This window comes from Trichoplusia ni, chromosome 2 (genome assembly GCF_003590095.1).
Source record: "Trichoplusia ni isolate ovarian cell line Hi5 chromosome 2, tn1, whole genome shotgun sequence".
Classification (NCBI taxonomy): domain Eukaryota; kingdom Metazoa; phylum Arthropoda; class Insecta; order Lepidoptera; family Noctuidae; genus Trichoplusia; species Trichoplusia ni.
This window is the reverse complement of record NC_039479.1, coordinates 12,728,224-12,754,549: the sequence shown is the minus strand read 5'-3', so window position 1 is coordinate 12,754,549 and position 26,326 is coordinate 12,728,224. Positions and strand designations below refer to the sequence as shown.

Sequence of the window (26,326 nt, the reverse complement as noted above, 5' to 3'; positions counted from 1 at the left end):
TAGGAAAACAATAGAGAACGATCAATAACAATCATTATAAACACGCAAATATAGTGTTAATATAAAACCATTGTATGTAAAGTACGAAAATTTGTCACATCATTTATAAAGCCCAACCTTGTTTCTTGTTCTACCAATACAGATGTGATTGGCATCCATGGAGTCCATGGGTAATGAAAACAAACACACCGTGGGAAGCCGGCGGGAGCAGCGACAGGTAAACGCACTGGTGACGCTTTCATCTAATTGTTGCGAAGATTTCCAGACCGCGTTGCAGAAAGCTTATTATTTATATGTTCTCGTACGGAGAAGCGACGCCCGCACCGGTCTGCGCTCTCCATCATTCTGGCGTTCAGTCACACGCAAACCCAGCGAGCGGGCGGACGTGTTCAACTAAATTGCAAAAAAAGTTCGGTAAAAAAAATGGTATACGATCAAATGTGAAGTTTTGACTACTTCGCCTTAAGAAGAAGTCTCAAACGTTTCGAGTGTTACAATGAATGATTCAGTGGGAGTATCGAATGACACTTGGCAGTGGTATAAGGAAGTGATAAGATCATGGCTGGAGGACCCGGGCGTGGAGGAGTTCGAGGGTCTGAACCTGACGGCCCTGAAGATGGACCAGGCCTACATGACCGGGGTGTCCGAGACTAGTGTCGGGGTGTACAGCGTCTCTGATGACTGTTTTCGGGTAAGTCATGCGTTTGAAGTGAAAACTTAGTGAATTTTTCAAGGAAAAGTGAATTACAATAGGGTTTGATACCTTGTTGTATTTATTGTTGGACTTAATATTAAAATTACTTTAGAAAGCGGGATTAACCATTTAATTTTGAGATCACGAGTAATAATTAACATTAATATACGCATCTTACAGATAGTACAATATAATCATATTAATTACAGGCAGGAATATTAAAAAAACTAACGATAAACTCTGTTATTTTATAAACTAAATATGTTCATAATAATAATGTATGAAAGGTCAAGGTGTTTCCTTTCACAATATGGTAGATATTGTTACATATTTATCGGGTTTAGGAGGGAAAAAAATGAAGAAGCAGCTGAGCAACCTTCAGCTTGTTTTCAAATTAAACATTCTAAATTAATAAACTAAACATTCTGACGAATATAGATATTAGTAATTTAATTGCGTATTATCCTCTTGGACGTAAAGGTTAGCTATTATTAATTGGTTATTTGTATTGTACCTACAGGTATTCAGAACTTTAATTATAGATTGAAATTCGAGAACTTAAGATTTATTCTGATTCTCATTTTGATATCAATGGAATATCTAAGTATAACTATATAGTTTGTAAAGTAATTGTTGTGCATATACACGTTATATACTTATAGATATTATTCTGTTATGTTTTATCCGTTAATTGGCAGCTTTGAATTAATATGAGTAAATTAAGTTATGTTACTTCCCTGCACAAATCCTTCCGCGTAAAATAATAGGTAAGCATTTTTGTTTAGTATCGTATAGAATATTTAATACACTTTCATGATATGATTGGCTTTTCACATAATTAATGTAATTATAAAAAAAAAACTTTTACTTATTACGAAAAAAACCAACTAGATACTAAGACTATCAATGAAAATAAAAAAAATGAATGTTCAGTTATTAAAATTAAATAGTAAGCCTTGGAATATTGACGATTTTTTTTCAGATACAAATCAATATGATATAAGCGTATGTAAAGAAAATAACCTCGTATAATCTAAAGAGGACAAGGTTGGCACTAGCTAAATACAAGGTGATCAGAAAATTACTGAATTTGGCATCTCAGTACTGAAATACAGCTTACGAGTAACTTTGATACGTTAAATGTGTATATTTGTAATTCAATTCTCACCTAGGCCATTTTTGCGTGATTTAATTTTAATATGTACGTATTTAGAAATGTATAAGTGAGTTTATCAGTTGTCTAGTACTCATAATACAAGCTCTGCAACGTTTGAGACTAAATCGCGTTGTGTGAAAGTTATGGAATATCATTAGGTATTATAACTTTTCAGTCTGTTAAAGCAGTCAAACCCCGCCCGCGGTTAACTCCTTAAATGTTAAAAAATCACCAATTGATTGACAGCAGTAACTTAAAAATACAACTTTCAACATTATAACATACGATTTTTAACTCCACCCTCTGATCACTTTTTAATGCTTGATTTGATGTGAGTGACAGGTGAATGTGACATTTCGGTTTAATACTATGGGGGACATAAAATATCGGGATTTTCCTTTAAGAAATTCTGAGTAACCACAACCGGGTTTTAAATAAGTGCAGCGATATAATGTTACCTCGTCTTTTTAACATGGCATTTATATTTCATTTTGTGGTTTTGTGTAACTTGGTGTGCTTCGTGGTGAACTAGGGGTTCAATGACTGGATTCGTTGCTTTCAGTGACCGGTTCAAAACCATGCTATAAAAATATGACCTTTCCATAATCATGTACAATTTTTTGTAACTATTTTAACAATCGTTAAAAATAATACAAAATTATTGATTTCAAAAATATGTAAGGGGCTGTGAGCTCGTCACCATAAGATAAGACCTAAGGCGTTTGCCAAATTATTGCCCATATTATGAATTATAAGTGTGGGATATAATAGTGATAGTAAAATGGTTATTACATTAGCATAACAATACGTTACACAAGACACTTTATTTTACAGCTAATTTAAACTTTATGAGCAGTTTAATTTACATTTGTATGCAGGCCAAATAATCTTTGTTACAAGCGGTACGAATATTTTGATTGAATAACTTACATAATAAATTAGAAACAGTTTTTGTTGGAGAGAATAAGTAACAGGTTGCCTAGATTAGTCTGAAGATTTGACCGATTTTTTTTATAAATAATTTTGTAATTTTGTTATAATGTGTACCTATTATGTTCTTAAATTAGTAGTTACGGTGTATTTGTTTTCAATGAAGTAGGTAATTTAATGATAAATATAATGAGTTAAGTTTGATTGTAGTTCAGTAATAGATTGGGTTTTTATTTGGGTATTTTATAAAATAGTTTTAAAATATCGGCTTCCTTAATTAAAGGAAAAGATATGGCAAAATTTGCCTATACAATTAATATGAAACGAAACTAACTTAACAATTATTTTTTATACATGCATACATTTTTATAAAATTGAAGTGTACAAAATAATGTACAGTACATACACTAGAATAACTCTTTTTTTTGTTCCTCTGTCTGTTCCGCCTAATCTCTGAAATAGCTGGACCGATTTTAACGAGACCTTTATTGGCTGGTAGCTGGTTTAATAAGGAGTAACTGAGATATATATTTTAGACAAATAAAGTATTTTTGTTAAATTCACATGTATTTCTAGTCCCTACTAATATTATAAATGCGAAAGTAACTCTGTCTGTCTGTCTGTCACTTTTTTAATGAAATTTGTTACAGAGATGATGAGTTTACCTTGAGAAAGACCATAAGATAGTTTTTATCCCGGACTTTTGAAGGGTTCTCTTGGAATCGCGATATAACCGACATCGACCCGGGCGAAGCCGCGGGCGAAAATCTAGTAGGTTATAAAATATCAAGTTTAACTTTGAATTTTCAGAAATGTGCAAAAGTTAAAAGGCCATTAAAAAAACTCTAAAACTGCACCCGTCATCGTCGAGTATACCATGTGTAATCAGTGCGTGCAGCCTTGGATGTTCAAACAGTTTTAATCGGCGTTTACTTTAATCAATCATTGTCTATGGAAAAGAATGTAAAATGGAATTTATGGCTGCAAACACGACTGCGTAACTTTTTATTGCGATTTTTTTGTCGCTGTAGTGTCTTGACGACTATTATTCGTTTCCCAGAGACTCGTGTGTATTTATAAAGCTATTATGATAGTCTTTCACTGAATTGTAATTGGTTTTTGTTTATTCTTGTATTATGTTGAACGTTTAACCTTGATTGGCCTTGTAATTACGTATATAATAGCAAGAATTATTCATTTAAAGGAAGAAATAATTGCTACATGCTTTTTTCTTTTCTGTATATAATAGTAAAGAATTTCCCAAGGGACTCCTTCAGACAATGAAATGAATATTGGATTGTTAAATGCTTGTAATTGAATAACATGTACTAATTTCACATTTTCCAATTGTAGCTGTTTTTCTGTGAGAGGTTATTTTCGGCGAAATATGTCTGTCTGGATGATATTTTATCTGAACACCAATTTCCTATACAATTATTTTCAATTGCGAGTCCAAAGAATTGACATCATAGTTCATCAACGAAAATCTTAGCTTCATGTTCCGTTTTTCAATTTTCAGTATCAATGACCTTACAACCAAACAAAAAAAAATCCTTAGACAATCACGATTAAAAAATAATTGACCTGCCTCACACCTCTTCAGTTGACCAGTTTAGATTGACCGTACATTTCTATCGGAAGCGGTTTCACTGTGTACATGGCACGGTGTTTTTCTATTGTCCATCGAGCTTGCTTTCTGTATCGATCAGCGACTTGTCACCGGGATTTCCTGGGGAAGTCACCCGTGTTTGTAATTATAGAGCTGCTCTACCTATGTTAAAATGAAATGTAGGTAACTTATGTATATCTAATTATGTGCACGTAAAAGTTTAATTTAATAAAAGTACCAGGACTTTGTTATTATTCATAAGTAAATATTAAAATTGTGTAGGAAAATATCGAATATTAGGTATGCTGGATCGAATTATGTCTACTGGTTTATGGAACCTGTTTTTTTTTTCATGGTAATGTTCGTATTTCAGTTTCGACTATCCGCTTCGCATGATAAAGTATAAAACGATCATGTGGGCTAAATCGTATGTGGCTTTATAAAATAAAAATAAAACACAAATATCACATTAGTTTATAATACTGCAATTTTCTGACTCTCTTCCACAACGAAGTTTACATCAGACATTAATTACTCCCCAATCCATTAAAAACTACAATCAAAGAAGCTGACTAAATTACGTATTTTTAGCAAGTGCTGTTGTTTATACAATCTCCTTATTATTGTTGTGAACCAAATATACTTGAACTAAACGTACTCACTGAAAGTGTTGAGTAAGCTCTTAGGAAACAACTCCGTATGTTTCGATTTAACGGATTTTACGCCATCAAGATCGTAAAACAAGTTGATTATTATCAGTGCGAATTGAATTCTGTTTAGTGTTTGCACATAAATCTATTTATTGCGAAAATACGTACGAAATCTAAGAGCGGGAAATTGCTGGGATGTAAAAACATGGGTTAGTCAACATATCTTAAAGTAAACTTGACGTCCACAAATCCTGCAAAATTGCAGAATATGTAAAATTTTCCAGTATTTCTGAACGGATCATCATCTCAAGTTCTGAAAGATTTGTCAGATTCATATCTACTGGTTAAATTGCGTCATTGTTTTGCATAGAAGGTTTTCCTCTTGCTGTACCTAGGTACTATGAATAACAAAGACTACATTTCAGCAATGCAACACATAAAACGAAATTCCAGTTTACAAATACGAGTATTGAGCGTCAATTAAATTTCGCAAAGGTGTTCATTTTTCAGTTACCTGCTTGTTATTTCTTTGGCAGTTTAAAACGTCAGACGAATGATTTAAGTCACCACGCCAAAACCACTATATGCAACGTGTCGCGGGTTCGATCCTCGCGTAAGATAAGTATTTGTGTGATTCACGAACGTATGCTCAAAGTCTGGGTGTATTTGTGCATGCGATTTGAATGTTTGGGAAACTTCTGCGACCCAAGGGATAAATTCTTTGACGTGGGAGTCTTTTTTTAATTGACGATCCACTGTAGCTAAAATAAAATTATGTCGCTGATGGTATGTATCAAGGAAAACGTCACGATAATGGTCTCATTAAACTAATGAGCTTCTATTTTTACGCGATTATGTATTTAGTGAGACATAACAACACGCAACATGCAAATTTGTAGTAAACATTGAAAATCTCAGTGTTATTGCTGAATGTATGTCAAGTATGCGTGGTGTGCGCGTGCGCCGGTCGCTCTAGAGAAAATATAGTTTGTTACTTGGTAACAAGCTACAAAGTGGTATTTAAGTTTGATTTGTTTTGCGGTTACAAAAATGATATTAAAAAGGTAAAACAATAATGGTTTGAATTAATTAAGTGTGATACGAGCCCTTTTTTGCAATTCTTTCCATTGGGTGTGGGTTTGTGGGAAATTAATAATTAAGGGTCTTCCTCTTCCTAGTATATTTTATTTTAATATGCATTATTGTTTCGTTGTTCGTGTTTAAATTATGAAGAAAATTACTAAAAGTACAATTATTCCGACAACATTTCTACGTTACTTAGCATTGTATATTTTTCAAAAAAAAATTTTTTTTTTGACACCAATGTATAATTCTATCCAACCAATTACAATTTTGAATACACAAAGTACTTGCTAAGTAACTAAGTAACAGAGCTTCGTCAACTTACTGCATATTTTAGTAATGTGGGGTGAACTTAGTCATGTTGTAAGCACGTGCATTGATCCTATGAGTCATCGACATTATTATTTTGTATAAAAGCTGCATTCAGATCCTGTTGTACTTATTTATAACATTGTTTTCACTTGTTTGTGCTGATAATATGTTTGTCTGTACCTACAAAAGAAATATGCGTGTATGTAGGTCGTCGGAAAATATTAATGGCACCTGTCAGCCTATACAATGTTAAATGGCATTAGAATAGTAAACTTAAATATAACATTAATTTTCGACAAGTGACGTGACTTTGAGTTTTTAGTCCAATACATAGGAGTTTAGCAGCTCGGTGAAATGTAACTTGTATTTAATTAGATAATCGTGAATACCTGACAAAATGAAAAAAAGTCAATATGTATTTGTAGTTCTTGCAACATTAGTAATAAATAATTACTGCTGACATAGAGCAGCGACTCTACCTTGTAAGGTTAATTCGAATCAGTTTGTAATTACCTGCACCGAACCAATTTACCGAGCAACGTGCTTCCTAAACCTAAATTTTCACTTAGAGATGTCTTTGGCCGATAATAGCACCGCTTACCTAATCGGTAGTTACTCATTAGGTAAGCTTCCCCGTTCGTAGACTACCTAACAAAAAGTCTCACAAGATTAACGCTTATAAGCATAGAAATACTTAAATACTTCCTATACTACTTATCATATAATATTGAAGTATCCGACAAACTGTTTTATAATTAGTAGAAAAATAATAATAGCTTAAAGTTATGTTGTTTTGTTACGTGCATTATTTTGTAAAAAATTCTCACATTAATTAAATTATAGGTTTCGTTTTATCTTATGAAGTCCATAAAATTAAGGTTAAAATTGTTACATTTTGTTTCCTGGATTAGGTAATAGGAAAAATATTGATGTAGGCAAGTAGAGCCATGAACGTGAAGTCTGATTTAAAAGAAGAGAGTAAACATATAACAGGGTCAAGATCATAATTAAACGTATTAAAATTCAAATTCTTGTACGTAAATTGGCTGACTGGCAGAGGATGTCCTGGCAAGAGTATTGTAGTGTTATTTGTATAAGAAGTATTAGATAAATAAATACTTTTTACTCATTTTTTAGGTTAATTTCCTTTAGAATCCATTGCTGTATTATGTACATTTTAGGAACTCAGTACTACAATCGATATCGTAGGACGCTGCAACTGGTACAAAATGTATGATCGATGTCACTAAAGAAAACCCTATGACTCACAAAATACAATCAACTATCCCGGTTTTCTTCAGTCCGACAACAAGAATACCCTATATAAACCTTCTTCCTAGCTCCTTAAGGTGCATTTCTAACCATACTATTATTTTTAGTGTCCATTGGAGCTGCAGGCGACCATAGCCCCGGGTGCTGAGGAGTCGTGGGTGGTCAGCACGGCGCGCCGCTCCACCTGGAGGGTGTATGCAGATGTCAACGATCAGTACATTAACGCTGGGAATACTAGGTGAGAACGATTCATTATTAAGTGCCACAGTTTACTCAAGCGTGTTGGGATTGGTCGACTAGTTTCGCGGCATGGTCGAGAGGCTTGTTCGACTCACGATTAAGATCAGTCAGTTCATGATTAAGGAGTTCGAATAAGATAGTAAACCGTTGCTTCATTGAATAATTAATAATACTAGGTGAGTTAATAGTCAAATATAGGTCAATGTTAAAAGAAAGAAAATGACATTTACGGTGAGCGTTTGGGATCTTTGTGACCCGGTGGTGGCCATGTGTATATGAGAGGAGTTTTTATAAATTTCAATAAAAAAAACCTGTGTTCGTTTGATCCTGCTTGGGACAGCATGCATATAAATTAGCATGGTAGACAACGGGAAATATATATAAAGACGGGTCATGATACTTTCATTAAAAGGATAAGTTACAACACTTTTATGTAACCATAATTTTCTGATGATGAGAAAAATAAAGACTTTTTTGATAGGAAAAAAGGTCGAATATTGAGATACTCAGAACTAAATTTTAGTGACCTACTTTTATTACGTTTGAAAGTCCAGCCAGACCAACAAGACAATACTTTCTACAGGAGGAAACCATTCCCTCGAAGGCTATATTTCCTTTAATAGCGATAGTCAGTTACATAAGCTCTCTGAACTCTTCTTGATGACTACTTTCATTAGGTAATGATCTGATTGAGCACGTATTAAACTGAATTTCCGGACTGGATTACTTATTCACTCCATACCGCCTTATAGAAAGTTGTACATGAACACGATGTGTAAACAGTATGAAGAAACGAGTCTTGGAAAGGTGATGTCCTCATAATAACTTTGATACGTATTTTTGTTCTGTGCATGATAAATAATAAGTTTTGTTCGGAACTCATTCAATGGAAGAAGTTATTCTTCCATATATCTGAACTAAATTGTTCTAACCTTAATCTGAATCTGAAACCTTAATTTTCGTACCTATAGTTAATAAACTATTGCTTTCTTTTTTTTCTTTGCATAAATGTTGCATTGGTTATAAACTTGTATTCGTATTCTCGTACATAAAATAAAAGAGTTATTTGACATTATCTAATAGCAAGGAGGTGTTACTGACATTCACGTCACATTTTTAGTGACAACTTTACACAGGAAACTACTTCTCGTGCTTCATTTAATTAGCAATGTAGTGTTAGGTTTATTATTATTATTAACGATAACATTGTAAGAACGAGTTTTGTAAATGAAAGTGGTGAAATGAAGTTGGGGAAAAATACAGGTGGTTTAATATTTTTACTTTCCCGTAACAACCATGTGAAAAATATGACATAATATTTACATTTTAATTATATTACGTTGTTTGTATTAAAATAGACCTAAAGTTCTAAGTAGTTATTACTTAGAACTTTAGGTCTATTTTACGAATAATAGAAACGTACGAATAATAGCAATTTATGTAATAAATATCTAGAATTTAAAAAATATAAAATGAATAAAGACAAGCTGTCAAAATGTTCTGACAGTATAAAGATTAAAATAATGGTAGGAGATAATTGAGGTGTCATCGAAGTGACGAAACACGCGAAAGATTTTCTTGTCATCAAATTATAACTTTAATATACTTGAAATTTGACAATGGCGACAACGGTTTTTGTCACAATGTAACATTTTATTTTTATACGAAACCCAAACGCAGCCAAATTAATAAATCTCCACTGTCCGTTTGTCTCGTCTGTCTGTTTATCATCAGGTTGTATCTCATGAGGAATTTTACTTAGATTAGCTTTAATGTCATATGAAAATACAGATTTATATCTTGTTATTAAAGTAAAATTCCATAATTGTAATTTGCCTGGTAGTGCCAATATAGCAAACCAAGACAGCTAGGATATGAGTAATTTGTTAATGATAAGTTTGACAGTTGGATTATTCGCCGGAAAAGTTAATTAACCGAAACAATAGGATGTCCACATTCTAAAGGCCTTACAATATAAATACGGGAAGTAATTGTTTGAAGATAATTAATAGACTTTTCTTAAATATATCGGTTCTTAGGGCTGATTATCCGTTGCTCTTGATGATGATAGTTTTTAATTCTTTCCCAGCATATGTACCTTTATATGTATTCACCATTCAGTGTATATGACTAACATCAAATTACACTGAATGGAACTTATACCTGACGTCACTTCTTAGTTCATAAATAAAATAATTTCGCTAAGTAGTTACCTTACAAGCTAAAATAAAATTAAAACAGCGTGTTCTTTAATTTAATTAACACTAAATACTTCTTCACCTTTTACACCGAGTTGCTATACCCATTTCTTTGACCAGAGATAAATATGTTTTTTGTTTCGCAGCCGCCTACTCTGCCAGCTCACTCCTGACATGGGGCAGTTCGGTGTGTACAAGCTGAACGCCAGCACTGCAGGCTGCGAAGTCCACACCCTCAAGGAACCCGTCGACATTTATATGCGTAAGTTATTCTATGTCAATTTGGTCCTTTGGCTCTTAAGATTTATTTAGGTCCTACGTTTTGCTGTTGATTTAAATATTTGATATAATCTTTCGAAAACTTTAAATAAGACACCGTATTATTAGAATCAAGAGCAATTAGGAATAAGTTTTTTTAAAGGTACCGTTAATATAATGTGTAAATTAAACAAACTTTGCTAATCCTTGGTCCTTTGTGGCGTAGAAAGACCAAAATATTCAGAAAATGCATTTAACCTTATCTCAATCATTAAGAAACCCTTGACACACAATGTAATCTTTTTGTCCTTTCGTTGGAACTTGGTATCCTTATCAGGTATATTATTATTGATTATCTTCTTTTGCATTATACTTCATGAATATTGAGTGCGACGAGGACATAATTTTAATATTCGAACATATGTACATTACTAATTTTATTGTTTTTGTTAACAGGACATTGTTTAAGTCTCTCGTTAAATTAATCTTCAACGCTTACAGGCCATAAAAAAGTCCTCTTAAGCTAAACCTTTTCTGGTATTGCCATTGTTAGACATGTCAGGTTTTTGAGCGGGAAGAGCTTATTTCAGGCATTATTACTGCCAACTTGGTAATAGATTTAAGATTCGTGATGCCGTTCATCATCAGTGTAGGTGGATTTTTTTTTTAAATGGCCAAATTTTCGATGGCCAAATCCTGATAGGATGAGATGGGCAGACGATATAAAAATAGAGCAAGAATAGGATATTTGCGAAGGGCAAGAGAGAAAGTAGAATGTATTAAAAAAATGAAGGTCCTATGCCCAGCAGTAGGTTATTAGAGGCTGATAGTAATTATGATGTTGCGATTCTATGTGAAATATTTGTACTTCTCTGTATCCGAGTGACGCAAGTATTTGCTACACCTCTCACCATTCACCGGGATTTTCTTTTGTTTTATGAATCGTTTTAAGTTTAATTATAAAAGCAATTAAACATGTTCAATGTTATGTAATAAACATTATGATTCAAGCCGTTGTTGTTAAATTAAGATTACTTTAAGAGCAATTTGCATTTGATTTGATGCTAAATTTATCTATACGAGGTGTTGAAACTGACTGCGGTAATTTTATAATTACAGATATTTGCACGGATATAAATGACTGGTACAAAAAAAACGATTGTAAAAAAAGTCAGAATATATATTAAATCAAAATAAAACAGACTTTATTATAACAGGACAGATAGGTTAGCTTAATAGTTTTATATATTGATGCATACAATATGTAGTATCTGTTATGTATTGTGAGGAGTACCGAATGTCCTCCGTTTTCCTGTATGTCCACCAAGGTCAGTACCACGCCAGATAGTGAGGTGAATCGGATAATAAAATCGAATGGTAATTTAAACCCAATCGATTTTAATGCGACATATTTTAATATACCTAACTTTTAGTGTGACAGTTTAAGGACCGGTCTGCAATATGAATTTGGACGGTTGTTTGAACCCATTTAAACGTTTTGTATCATTGTAATAGCGTCCACACGTCTTATTAATATGATTGATTGAAGAATGCGTGTAATAATAAAATACGTTCTCAATAAGACATTCATCTTCTTACTTGACATAAAATCTATGAAATACACTCTACAATAGAATAAATATTATTTTCTAAACGTCGTCATCCATAAGCCAGTACTAAAATACAATTCAGAAGTTGAATATTTCTTACTTTTCTTTGATAAGATTAGTGAACACATCTGTATTACGCATTTGTCTCAATAGATTAATGTGACTAGGAATCAATATTGGCCGGCAAAAATGTATAAGTAGGTATGTATGTCACTACTCTGTGTGGCACACTGTGCGTTGTACGTTGTATTGAACAAAGCTGTGTGACAAAGCACTGCGTAACAATAATGACAGTTGATGTATAGAACTAACTTTTATAGGTTTCCAATATGTTTGCTAAAGTAGATCAAAGTCTAGAATTGTTCCTCATATCGCAATAGAGACGAGTAAAGTTGAGAGTTATCGTTATAATGATTGTGATTGCCAAGTTTCAAGCTATAGATAATATGTTTTGAGATGCATATGCTAGTTTTTTTTTTTTTAATAAACGCACTGTAAAAATTGCTCTATTAAGTTGCGGGCTTTCATAAACATTCACGTAGACTCAAGAAAAGCATCCGTAAAGCACTTAAATACTTGTCCAAATGGAGAACGAACCCATGACACGTTATGTGCAGTGGGTTTTTCTTATTGACCAATACCACTGGTCTGTGCGGTCTACTCTGTTTTAAGTGTTTGTTCCAATCACATCACTACTCATACAAATAAAAAAACGAAAGCGAAAATCTATATTCGGAACTGATGAAGGTACAAATTAATAAAACAGAATTGTAACGGTCACGCGCCAAAAGCGGTGGAAATTGTGAAAATGGCGGAACTAATCTGTATTGGTGATGATGGGGCCCGAGAAAGTGGGATTTCCAAAGGCGTTATGTTTATTATTTCATCTTAATATACAGAGGAAAGTAACCACATCACGATTTGTGGATGTGGTTTTAATTTAAAATAATTGTTTTGTTGAAAAGTTCTGATTTGATTTTCCTTAACCAACTTGTCCCCAACTTTTTGACTGAAGTCAATAAATAAATACGTCAATAAGTAAATCTTGAATTGTATGGTTCATATGATTTTCCACAAGTTCTCTTTTTGTTCATTTTACAGTACTCATCAACATTTGCGATATTGGTCTACTTCATATATTTACCAATCAATGTGCAACTCAATTTTTGATAGATAACACAACACCAGTATCATGATAAAGTTAGTTACTATATCAGAAATTCCTAAATTCATCTAAGGGAAGAGACTTAAATTGAGACATCCTTCATTTCTGCAAACTATTATGTTATTATGTAGTTAAAAAATCGAATCTCGGTTTAAATGGAGTGCAGTGGGCGGGAGACGATGGCCTCCTTTGTGAAGGCGATTTGTCTTGATGAGTACCATCCGTTGGAGATGAACGACCCAGAAAGAAGCCACTGACTTGTCATTGTACTGGCAAATTATAAATATCACTTGTACCGTTGGGTAAGTTTTAAAAGGTAATTGTTCAATCTAATCTTAATTTTTCATATTTAAGTAACCTTTATGAACAATTACATAACCTCAAAATTAGTTCTAATATAAATAATATTCGATAAAATATCAAAAATTGCAAGTAGGTTTGTTGTTGATCCTGCATCTGCTCAGGAGTATGCAATTTAAAAGCAATGCAATGTAGTCACAAAAATAAATAAAATCATAAATTTTATTGACTCAAAAATAATTGAAATATTTACAGAAACTTCACTTAACAATATCAAAACATACTACAATAATACAAATCACAGAAACAAAAGACACTCAACAGCAGTAAGGCTCGAACGAGCATTCTCTTGTGATGATGCTGTAGCTGCCATACATTGAGTAGAACAGGTCCCAGAACGCCATCCGCTGATTTTCGACGCGGTTGTCCAGGCGCATGTCTGTGTCTATGATTAGAGTCGGCCTGGTCTCTACATCCACTGGTGTCCATTTAACTGGTAGTAAGTCTGTGACTTTAGGTGTCGGGTTTCTGAAATGAGAGCAGAACTGATTTTAGAAATAAGAATTAATTTCTAATGTAGAGTTATGGAAATATAGTACAGTAATCAGTCAAGGAGACATTCGTTTTTTGATCATTGAGTTATACTATTCCTGAAACAGACGAAAGCGTACGTCTTTCAAACGGTCTTTATATCCGATTTCTAATTGGCAAATAAACATTGATTGTACACAAAGTCACACTTACCCATATTTAATGAAATTGGTCCATAAGGTCGTAATCCGGTCGATAATCAATTGATCTTCATCTGACCTTGCCTGGGGATTCCCGCCTTTAGTAAACAAATAATTAAGTTCTGCCGAATGCCCCGCCCCCGCAGCTCCGGAGTCACCGACGTAACTAAACAGGTATTCATAAATAGAGGATGCACTTTCTTCAAGTAGTCTTGTTATAACTCGCTCTGTAGGATGGTTGTACACAAAGTCGGATTCAAAGTTCCCTAATTGCGTTTCTACATCCTTTGATACAGGCTTGTCTCCAAGGTAAAACCGACGCGCTATTTTAGCGGCCTCAGCTAACTGTTGTTCATTAAGATTGAAATTGTTTTTCAATTTCTCATAAAACGGATCGGAATCGAAATAATCACTGCTCAGCGAGTCACGTTCTTGGCTAGTGTAACCAATCAATATAGGCGTTTTGCTCACTTTCTTCTCGTTTGTAAGTGAGTACGGATCGTCCGCTACAAATATTGGAATTCCACTAAAAGATCTCTCTTTACAAGGCCTTAAATGCAGGTTTAGTTCCAGAGCTGCTCCTGTAACCAACTCATGCGGAGATTTTGAAAGAAATTGTAGAGCATCTTGGGTGTCACTTGCTGTATAACCTAAATGTGCAGCCAGTTTGACTGGAACTTCGGTATCAGCGTTCACAAACATGCCTTCACTCTGAGGTGTACCGCTCTCTACGATAGCTTTGTGGTAGTATCTGTCGGTATCGGCATATAAATGTAACAGAACTGAGGTTGCACCAGCATCTTGACCAGAGATCGTTACATTGTAGGGGTTGCCACCAAAAGACGCGATGTTCTTTCTAATCCATTCCAAGGCTTTGTACTGATCTTTCAATCCTTGGTTTCCTGGCATATTCGGTATATCAAGGCACATAAATCCGTATGGGCCGAGACGGTAGTTGACCGTGATGACTACGATGTCGTGTCTGACTAAGTTTCTGACGCCATATTGTCCTCCACTACCACGTTCAAAGTCTCCGCCATGGAACCACACCAAAACAGGCAGTGGGTTCGAGGAGCTAGCTTTGTGTGGCACATAAATGTTCAGTCGCAAACAGTCGAGGACTTCCGAGTCGGTGTGCGTCGAAGTCATCTGCGGGCATTGGATGGAGCTATCTCTGGCATAGTAAATTATTTCTTCAAATGCTGGTCTTGTTTGCGCTGGCTGTAAATAGAAAAAACACAATGAGCAGTTGTCACATCGCAAATCTTTATATAGCAGTATGGTATGAAGGAAAATGAATACAGATTAAACCAAAACAAAAAAAAAAACAATATTTTCGCTTAAAATATAATTAAGTCTCAGGTTTTTTTCGCTATAATGTGCATATATACTTTGTAAAGAGGCGTTATCAACATGCCACTAATATGACACATAGTTTTAAATAAAAACACAAACACTTGGCACAATATCAAAGGGTTCGACAACCTCATCACGGCTATCGATGAGTTAATGACGAGCAAATTGACGCATTAACTAAGTCAATGGACAGATGCTCAGTGACTTGCAGTTTGATTACGCTCAAGACGAAATTTCTTTTACATAACTGTAAACTTGATTTTCATTTTGCTTTTACTATTGATTTATCGAAAGACTTTGAATATCACTACAGATACACTTACTCTTATCATCATGGTTCAAATACATGAGGTACTTACGCCAAATGGATCCTCGGGGTCGACCCATGCATACGGCACACCCAAAAACGCAGCATAATCTCCATCACTCGCCTTATACCCTTGCACTAAACCTTGACTACTGATCAGAACCAAGGGATCTACTCTCGTCTCACCACACACATTCGAGACTAAAATTAAAGCACACAACAATATTCCCTTCATTTTGACGTTCCAGTTTCTTCTGTTTTTCCTCCAGTGAGTATCATCTAAATACTGATGTCAAAACTGTGGTACTATCGTTATATAGTTATTTTATCTGGACGTTTTCAATGAGATGAATTTCGATGATATCGGATAAGTTGAGTGTCGACGTCACGATAATGTGAGATGTAGGTATTGTCAGTACTATATTATTTACCTGTAATTTGGTTTTTATAAGATTTTGGGCTGTTTTAGCTTGACTTGCAGCCTAAATCTTAAACTTCAATTAAGATGAGACTTTTTCAAGGTTAGATTTTTTCTACATCCTGTCAGTATATATTTTTCAGAAAAAATATCCCCGAAGAATTAAAAAGTGCGATTTTTTTGGCAGATAAATATTTTTCCTACAAGTAGTCATCTACGACCAAAAACGACGAGGTGTTGTGGCGTAACCTATGCCTAGCAGTGGATAGGGAAAGGCTGAATTTTAAACTATAAAGCTATGTATCTATACCTCATTCCACAAAAAATGGGTTAGTAAAAATGGAGCAAAAGGAAAATAATATTGCAAAATGATCAAACTATAAGGCCGTTATCTGAGTCTGTCATAACAATAGCAAGCTATCTTAATCTTTGATATCCGTACGACATTGCATAACCAGAAGACAGCTTCATTTGCATTCCCTGGCGTAGGCCCATAATTCACCAAGTTTATTGTTATTTCATTGATCTCTACAATCTTGGTAATCTGCATATGCAGAAACATGTCCTTACCCTGACACAAAAACTTGTTGTCAATTGCAAAATGCCATCGCTATGTATGGTAGTTGACAGGTCGGACTGGTGTTTGTAATATTGAAATAGATGTTTTTACTTAATACATCTGCATAATGAAAATAACATTTTTTACAATTAATGTTAATTGTAATATCTGTTTGTCAGTTTGATCCGGCATCTCTGAAATGGCTGGACCGGTTTTGACGGAACTTTTATTGGCAGCTGTTGTAATAGAGAGTGTCATAGGCCACTTTTCTTTTAGAAAAATCAAATAATGTTAAAACGTTCAACTTTTTCATTAAATTAACGAGGGCGAAGTCGCGGGTTCAGCTAGATATGCATAAAGATGAAAAGAATCTGGCTTCAAATATTAAGGGAGTCAAACCGTTTGAATGGACAATAGTTCAATGACAAGGGTGTGCACAAGGTCGTTGCGCTGATATTTGGCTGAACCTTAATTCTATTAAGTTAATGAATCACCGAATTGTGATTACAATACCTCACAATACGAATTTATGTGATCGAGATGGTTATCGAGCGGAAATTAAGTCAAAGCTTGAATATCGTTTGAATCCCTAATATTATAAATGCAAAAGTAACTCTGTCTGTCTGTTACGCTTTCACGTCTAAACCACTGAAATTTGGTACAGAGTTAGAGTTGAACTTGAGAAAGAACATAGGATAATTTTTATCCCGGACTTTGGATAATTCTCTTGGAAACACGATATAACCGATTTCGACGCGGGCGAAGCCGCGGGTGAAAAGCTAGTATAACATAAATGAAAACCAAATGCGTGATGCGTTAATTTCAGAAATAGGAAAAATGCCAGTGAAGAAAAAATACTTTAATAGGTCTGTTTCTATTCTCCAGGTATCACTCAATGTACCAGAAAACTAAATTCCAAAACAGAATTTGCGAGTTCGTCATACATATTATACAATCTGTAAGTGTTGAAACACTGGCATCGCAATTCATCATAAGATAATGGTAGACAATGCCTTGTTGATGAGAATTGTTCATGTAAAAACGTTTGTTGATGTGAAGACAAATAAACAGGCATATTGTATGAGAATAAGTAGGAAGTGTCGAGACAATATGATTGTCATCTTAATTCATTGCGTCAAAGCTTAAGCAATTAGTAGAAACGTTTTATTACCAGCTAACATGGGTTACGATCTTTTGTCCTTTCTGATTTTGACCTAATCCAACTTATATGTGAGATCAGAAAAAGTGTCAAATAGAAAAAAAAGATTTGTTCGTACCTGTAAAATTATTCCAACTGGAACAAGCAGTTTTAAAGCATAGACTGAACAATAGAATAGCAATTAAAAATCATCATAGTTTCTGCAATTTCTAAAACATTAACATTTTAGGACCCTGATCTACCTACTTTCTACCAAATCTTTAGTGACTGAAAAACTTAATGACAATTTCCATGTATTCTTTACCAGCTCTGCTCCTAATGCTGGGCGTGCTGCTAGCGGTGTGGGTGCTGTACGGCATCATAAAGCTGATCATGTCCAGAGTGAGGAGGACTGGCAAGCTGCGGTACGGAGACAAGGAACTGGCCATACAACAGAGACTGCGAGCACTTGACACCTTCAGAGGGTAAGTTTCATCAACTAAGCAAATCTTGTATTTTAAGTTAGTTCAAGACAAATACGCATAAATTTAAGTACAGCAAAAGTCACTATCCACTAGACCAACGAGCCAGAAGGATGACGAATAATTTATATTCCATATATACAGAGAAATTTATCATCATACATCATGTATGTATAATTCAGATTGTAAATATGTGAGAAGTAATTTTTAAAAGGTAAAACTCGTACTTCTTTATTGTAGGTATGTGCAATGTGCATTACCATGTATATTGAAAAACAAAACTCTAGGATGCCTTGTGTGAATGTTGTGCACATTTCTCACTGATCATCAATTTTTGTTTTTTCATAACATTAGAAACATATCTTTTAGCGCAAAGGCTGTGTGAATTTCGCAAATCTATCACGACTTCACAAAATATCCGTGAGAGTTAAGTGTAAGTAACCCTATTCACATGAATTGTTTGGCGCGAACTAGGTTTTTAGTTAACTACTTTTTTTCTCAGATTCCCTTTCAACACCAATTCAAAATCATTTTGAGATCATATCGTGATCATAAGAATTATATATGCTGTAATAATTATTAAGTGCGTAACGCTAGTTTTAAATAAATAAGGTTTGGTTATGATAATTTAAGTATCGTCGTGCTAATTTATTACTAGGACAATACAATCATGTGCCTGTCTAAGTTTGAGCTTCTGGGCAATATCAAGAATAGAGAACTAAACACACTGTGAATAAAATTCCTTTTCAATAAGTTACGTGACTGACTTGTCAGTTCAATAATTTTGTTCGATTATACCAGCAATGTTACTTCTATAATCGACTAATATTATTGTATTACTATTTCTTCTGTAGGATGGCAATAGTATTCATGATCTTCGTAAACGACGGCGCCGGCGGCTACTGGTGGCTGGAGCACGCGACGTGGAACGGGCTGGTGGCAGGCGACCTGGTGTTCCCTGCCTTCCTTTGGATCATGGGCGTCTGCATACCACTGTCCGTCAAGAGTGCCTTCGCTAAAGGAGTGCCGCGGTGGAAGATTGTCATTCATATCGTTAGGGTAAGTTTATGAGATTCTTGCTTTAAACTTAGAAATTATTGAAGATAATCAGAACTGCTGCGTTACCTTTAAAAAGTTACGATTGGGTCTCAGTACCATTTCGTGGATCATCTGATTAAATGGGAGTCGACAAAAAAAACTAATCTTACGGTTTTGAAACGAAGAAGAACGTGAAAACCATTAAATTCCGTACCCTACGTTACTCAAAATTCAAATCTCTTTACATTATGGTTTTGAAAAAACGCATAAGAACACATTAACTAATAGAAAATTAGGCGTAAACAATTAATTTTAACGTCTCTCCCCATTATTTCTGACCAGCAAAGCGTCCTTATAATTGTGTGCCATGTCGTTACGCAAGCGGTATCGTCGGCTAACTGTGAAAGGGGTGTTTAAGGTCAACCTTTAAAACCTGTCTTGTTATGTAAACGCAAGGCTTGTGCACTGCACAGCCGGCCGACGCGTGCTTGTGCTATTGTGGCAATCGCACCTTATTGAAGATGTTGAGGTTTTTATTTGTCTTTTAAAGTGCAGGATGCTTCTATTAAGCGGTGTAGAAGTGGTTGTTAACGTTATAGTTATAAAGATTTACTTATTTCTTGTCTGTAAAGTCTAAGTTTAGGATCAAGTTGTTGCAATCTCAGTTCAGTAGTTTTTTAATGAATTATTTAAAAGTATCTGTGACATCTTTCATTTGGAATTGTTCAATGCTATTAGCAGTATCTCTATCGTTTGAGAGATTTTTAGTTCAAGTTTCTTTCGATTTCAAAGCAGTAATCTACTTACCTCTTTACCACCTCGGATCAAATATGAAATAACCAGTAGCTATCAATAAACTTGTAAATATCATCTATTAAATTCATGATTCTTAGAAAGCGTTCATCGAATTTATGGGACATGTTATTCGAGAAATTACCGTATAAAATTCACTTATAACTGTCAAAGTAGTGATTGGTTCCACAGGGATGCCCACTTAGGCCAATACATCAACAAGCGATTAATCTTCAAGTAATTACATTTACCTAAGCCATTGCAGATTACGTCACGAATAACTCTCTCATACCCGTCAAGGTATTAAGTAATGTAAGAATAAAGGCTGTAAGTGAAATCGCGGACAATAGCGAACATGTAGCTATGCATCTAGGATGTCCCGTGCTAGTGATCTTTGAGCATGACTTAGCATGAGGTCGGTTCCTTGTGAAAGCCGAGCATTGTGCTGCCAAGAATGTTCAAGTAGGCGTCTGAAGATGATGGTGTAACAAATTGGTGTTCATATCGAATGGCAATGCTTTTTGAGGTTTTCTTTTATTTCTATCCGGATTTTAAGAATTGTGTCAAGGCCACACCGTTTCTGAAATATTTTAAAATTGGTGGATGTTTATAAATAACGCGATTTTTTATTTAAGAAAATATTAATTTATTTAGATAGTTTATTTACAAAGTACACCCAAGTCTCAGTGGCTAAAAATGTCTCGATTTAGAATTACAAAAGATGTCTGAAATTCGTTAAATGATCACTGGTGGAGATAAAGGTTTTAAAATAAAAATAAGCTAGAATGAGAGAATAATTTGAAACTAATTGCTATCTGATTCAAAACAGTAAACGGTATTTAATTACGGACTTCGAAAGGTTTTTACACGGAATTTCTGCAACAATATAATGAGGAACTCACAATTATCTCACGCCTAATCTCGATTCCGATTAAACAGCTCTTCAATAGATACATATATTTGTATTGAGCGCACGCGATCCGTTCACTTTCGTTGCATCACTTTAATTTCCGCATTTTGTATTATTGTTCACCTCCTTGAGATCTCGAATGCATATCAATGGAGCGCCCACTAACGCTAACGCAATTTTTTTCCTACATATTTCATTGGAAATTCTGTTTGCGTGATAACATCCAGATAGCTCTCTCCGATACTACACCCACTGCATTTATATGTACTCTATCCATAGCTGGTTTTGTTTCTTTTATTTTGTCGCCTGATTCAAGTTAGGCGTCAATGTATAGCACAGACGTGTGAAGTGTATTATCGCAATGTGTTATATTGGCGGCAACGTTAGTCGCTCGATATAGTGACCTAGTAACGGACAAGGCCTGGTTTAGATTGAAGTGAAGAGGCTGTTACTATTCGTTTAGAACTATCGATAATTGTAGTGTCACGAGTAGCGTTTGGTTGGATTCCGTTATTTAAATGGGCAAGATTTAAAGAGTAATTGATGGGATATGGTTTACGGTATTTTTGAGCAATATGTTTTTAGGTCATTGCTCTTCTTCCGGGTAGTAGTAAATACTTCGCGCTTGTTAATCACGAAGCCGGTGTAGATCCGATGTTTTGATTTTCTCTATTTCGTATTAATGGCCATCATAATCCGCGGGTTCATGCTCGCATATACATGTTTCTTATGTAATGTTTTAATTATTTCTAATATTGTGTGTATCAAAATTTTTCATCACATTGCCATTGCAATTCTTAAATTGTATATAAATTTAAATTACTTGGACTAAAAAGTCTATTTAAGTATGCATGCTATCGACCATGATTGATCTGGTATATGACTTGATCCTACGTCCCAAATCCATGGCTATCGGTCATATTTTCCGACTATCTGGAAAACCAACCGATAATGGACTTCAATTGGGGTCACATTTCAATATTTTAAGATGTATGGAAATCGCTTATATTTGGATACAATGTCTTTTGAATATTTTTACCAATTTCAAGAATTCAATCTCGAGTTTTACTTAAACATACAAAGAAACACGTACTTATACTTACCAGAAAGATATAAGTCATCAGTTCATATGATTGGCGTACGCAAAACTTGGACCTTTATCTCAAATGTCCAGTTGTATCTATGTCTGAAATGTAGATAATGGTAGAAATTATCAATACACATGATAATCATACCATGCATGTTCCGAATTTATCTGAGTTCTTAATACGATCATTTGAAACTCTTGAAGTGGGGATTGTCTCAAGAGGATCGGGAAAATAGTAACATCTAACGTTAGATTACCTTTTTTTCTAATGCTCTTTTATCTTTATTTGTATTTGTCATTGGCATGGTAACTTTTTAAATTTATTTTAGTAACCGTATCGATACACAAAAATGAAAATATGCGAGTCAATATCTTTGTTTCTAGATTCAAATGCATAGAATCAGTAAAAGAACATATATAATTGACTACCACAAAAACGTGAATACTTTAATAGCTTTTCATCAGGATTTATCGTTAAGAAGAATAAACAAGTAACTTCTAAGCACATACATAGACGAGTGTTAAAGATCACGCTGTCAAATTCACAATGCGTGACCTGGATCTGATCTAAGTCTAGATATCTAGATGAAGTGAAGAGAAATTAAAAAAGGTTCCCAAGTACTCTCCCGTTACCACGTTATTCAACGCTTTACGAAGACCAATATCAAAAAAATCCTTCTATTTCAGCGATCCCTACTAATGTTCTTACTGGGCATGTCGCTGAACACCATCTACGGGTCCAACATGTTGTTCGAGCTCCGCATCTTCGGCGTACTCCAGCGCTTGGCGGTCGCGTATCTCATCTCCGCCGGGTTCTACGCTCTGACCGCGCCGAAGTACTACACGCCTCCTCGGGTGAGTGTAAGGATAAATTGATTTGTATAACAGCACTTTTTTTTCTTTTGCACGCCTTTTTTTTATTATACTATGCTTTCGTACCAGCATCTAGGTATATGAACTGCAATAAACTTTATTTTTCATTACGTACCTCTTTTCTCTTTCTTTATTGCGAAATAGCCAACATGATTGTGCAAGTTTTTTATTCTATTTCTTTCATCGATCGCATCATCGCAAATTAAATTATTTTCTATTTAGTTATTAAATGATTAAAATAAATGAATGTGTTTACACGATAGTAGTCAGCTACTATAAAAAAATTGAATAGAATGAGATGCAAAATTAGAGCATTCTAAAATGGCCTAATAATTTATTACAAATTTTAATATCTCCATTTTCTGTTCGGCGGTACAGCGGATTTGTTAATATAGGATGCAAAACTAATAAAAAATTTGATCCAGAACTGATCGTCAAGTTTTCGTAGGAAAACATTTTAGATATTCATACTCCTTGTATTTTGGTAGGGTGCTTGTGGCCAGGCCCTCAAGGACGTGCTCTCCTGCGTGTGGTGCTGGGTGCTGGCCGGCGTGCTTGTGGCTGCCCACAGCGTTATCACGTTCACTCTTCACCATCCAGATTGTCCCGCGTGAGTATGATTAGATCATAAACTTATATAACGTTAGCTACGTATTTGTAGAATGAGCGGGATTAAATTATATCCACATATAAACATTCTGGATTTTAAAAACCGTCGATAAATCTTCTCTAAGTGGTTTCTTAGCTATAGCTTATGTAGCTTAGAGCATTTTCAACCAAATCTTCCTCAAGGTAAAAAAATATAAATTATAAAAGGACAGAATAGAAGATTTACGTTGAACTTACAAATAATACTCATAGTACAAGCTTTGCATAGTTTGAGACTAGATGGCGTTGTGTAAAAGTTGTCGAATATGATATAAAAAAAAATTGAACAAGGTTGACAAAGTAATTGAGAAAAATATAGCAAGGTAAACAATAATTGAGAAACATTCATAATTTTTTCGTTTACTTAATTGTTTTTCAGTGGATACCTTGGACCTGGTGGCAAGCACGACGAGTGGGTCGCCCCGGAGTGTAGCGGCGGCGCCGCGGGCTACCTCGACAGACTGCTGCTCGGAGACTCACATCTGTACCAGAACAGTGACGCGCGCAGAGTGTACGGAGGACCTCCTACTGACCCTGAAGGATTACTAGGCAAGTCATCGTAGTTCAGACTAGTCTTAGTACCTACCTATAATATTTTTGCCTGTGCTCTAGTCATGGAAGACTCGTATGGTTCCGTCCATTATTGTACATAGGTGTTACTTTTTCACCATCTTCTAAATTTTAATTCTATTGCTCTTAATTTCTCAAAAAAAGGATTTTAATCATGTTGTTCCAGCGGTTTCACAAAGATTCAAATCATGCCCACAAAGACATCCAGACTCAGAACTGAAGCCTCGGGTACGTCACGCTCAGTGGGTTTGGCGTAGAAACGTCGACAAATCTAAATCCAGCTTCTGTTGTGACTTGATGTATAAAACTTGACATAAAAACTTGTTCCCCAGGCTGCCTCACATCAGCGGTACAGGCTCTGCTTGGTGTCCAAGCTGGCGCCACCGTCCTCCTGCAGCGCTCACACAAAGCCCGCATCTCTCGCTGGTTAGCCTGGGCGCTGGTCTTCGCTTTAGCCGGCGCACTACTAGCCGGCTTCTCTCGGGAACTTGGAGTTGTACCGATTAATAAAAACCTTTGGTGAGTTCTCTTTGAGTTTCGTCTTTACTTAACCAAATCCTCACCCCAAAATCTTGCAGGATGAGTCTTGTCATCAGGCCCCATACATTAAAAGTTTTTACCTCAGACTCATTTCGCTTTCGACAGCAAAGAAGTTAAATGGTTATCTTGCACAACTGCAACAAACTTGTTCTCTCACGTTTAGAGTTTTTACAAACCGTTTTTCTTCTGTTGTGATAAATGAGCTAAACTAAATTTAGGTTATGAGATTCTTTTGAAAACTGCATTTTCTCCATTAAATAACCCTCCCTAAATTCCAGGTCAATGTCTTTCGTGCTAGTGACATCAGCATGCTGCCTCATATTGCTGTGCTTCTGCTACACGCTGACGGACGCGTGGCGGCTGTGGGGCGGCGGGCCATTCCGCGCTCCGGGCCTCAACGCCATAGCCCTGTACATCGGCCATTCAGTCTGCGCCCACCTCTTCCCCTTCCATTGGAGGATCCCCCACATGAGAACCCATGCTCTAAGCCTCGTCGAAGCAGTTTGGGGAACCATGCTCTGGGTCGTCATCGCTCATATCATGGCCAAAAAGAAAGTCTTTATCACTCTTTGAGCTCCCTCAAAGCATTGCCGTTGGAATTGAATTTATTGTAATTTTACAAATGTTTAATTTAGTTTCATGTTTCGTAAAGTTTTTATAATTATTGATTTATATTAACTTTGCAGTCTATTGAATGAATAGTGGTTTTAGAGAATGATTACATTCATTTAGATAAATATTGCTGTAAAAATAGATCCTAAAATTATATCGCATTTAATCATATCAGTAAATTATATTTACTGTTTCATAATTTTAAAGCAAGTTTATGCAATGCAATATAACTATATAATACCTGTCATATAAAATAGCTTTTTAATGTTAAATAATACATGAATTATGATTTGAGATTTCTTCTTTGTATCTATGTAGTGTAAAGTACTATTGTTATTACATTATTTAGTAATAATTTACTTATATTTTAGTTAATAAGATTTATTTTAAGTGTAGATATTAAAACGAAGACTGAGCGATAGTAAAACCTTAGGTGCTCCATTTGTTCTCAATAATCTTTTGGTTTTGACATGTATTGTACTATTTCTATAAAATCTAGTCTTTAATACTTGAAGTTGTCTACTAATTTGTATATGAAGGTGACTATAAGCTTTTAAGAGAAATAAAACATATTAAAAAATATTTTGTGTTTTGTTTTCAGAGCCATAATTTAAATAAAGGTCGCTTTATAGATGTACTTAGTTTTATGATGACTTGTAGTCTTATTTAATTCACGTGGATTGTAGCACAGAGACATCGATTATATTTAAATTATAAAGACATGTCATTTCCAATCAAATCTCATGGGTACTTCAGCTATTTGTAGTTGAGTATCTACCAAAGAGGAT

The 26,326-nt window shown here is 34.9% G+C and overlaps 2 protein-coding genes across 4 annotated transcripts; one reads left to right on the top strand and one right to left on the bottom strand.

Moving 5' to 3' along the window:
• On the top strand, positions 1-26,117 carry LOC113507582 (heparan-alpha-glucosaminide N-acetyltransferase). 3 transcript variants are annotated; one of them, XM_026890445.1, is made up of 10 exons: positions 1-217; positions 7,814-7,944; positions 10,291-10,406; positions 18,315-18,471; positions 19,323-19,527; positions 22,983-23,156; positions 23,657-23,778; positions 24,196-24,365; positions 24,719-24,905; positions 25,205-26,117. In XM_026890445.1, the coding sequence occupies exons 1-10, from the start codon at positions 158-160 to the stop codon at positions 25,497-25,499; spliced, it is 1,617 nt and encodes a 538-aa protein (XP_026746246.1). In that variant the 5' UTR covers positions 1-157; the 3' UTR covers positions 25,500-26,117. The 3 variants fall into 3 exon arrangements, with proteins under 3 accessions (XP_026746246.1, XP_026746237.1, XP_026746231.1); XM_026890436.1 differs by lacking the exon at positions 1-217 and adding an exon at positions 225-691 and having other exon boundaries at positions 22,983-23,150; XM_026890430.1 differs by lacking the exon at positions 1-217 and adding an exon at positions 225-691.
• On the bottom strand, positions 13,682-16,160 carry LOC113507600 (esterase FE4-like). Its single transcript, XM_026890459.1, has 3 exons — positions 15,924-16,160; positions 14,222-15,429; positions 13,682-14,005 (listed from the first exon to the last, which is right to left on the bottom strand). The coding sequence occupies exons 1-3, from the start codon at positions 16,104-16,106 to the stop codon at positions 13,795-13,797; spliced, it is 1,602 nt and encodes a 533-aa protein (XP_026746260.1). The 5' UTR covers positions 16,107-16,160; the 3' UTR covers positions 13,682-13,794.
• Positions 26,118-26,326: the final 209 nt, after the last annotated feature.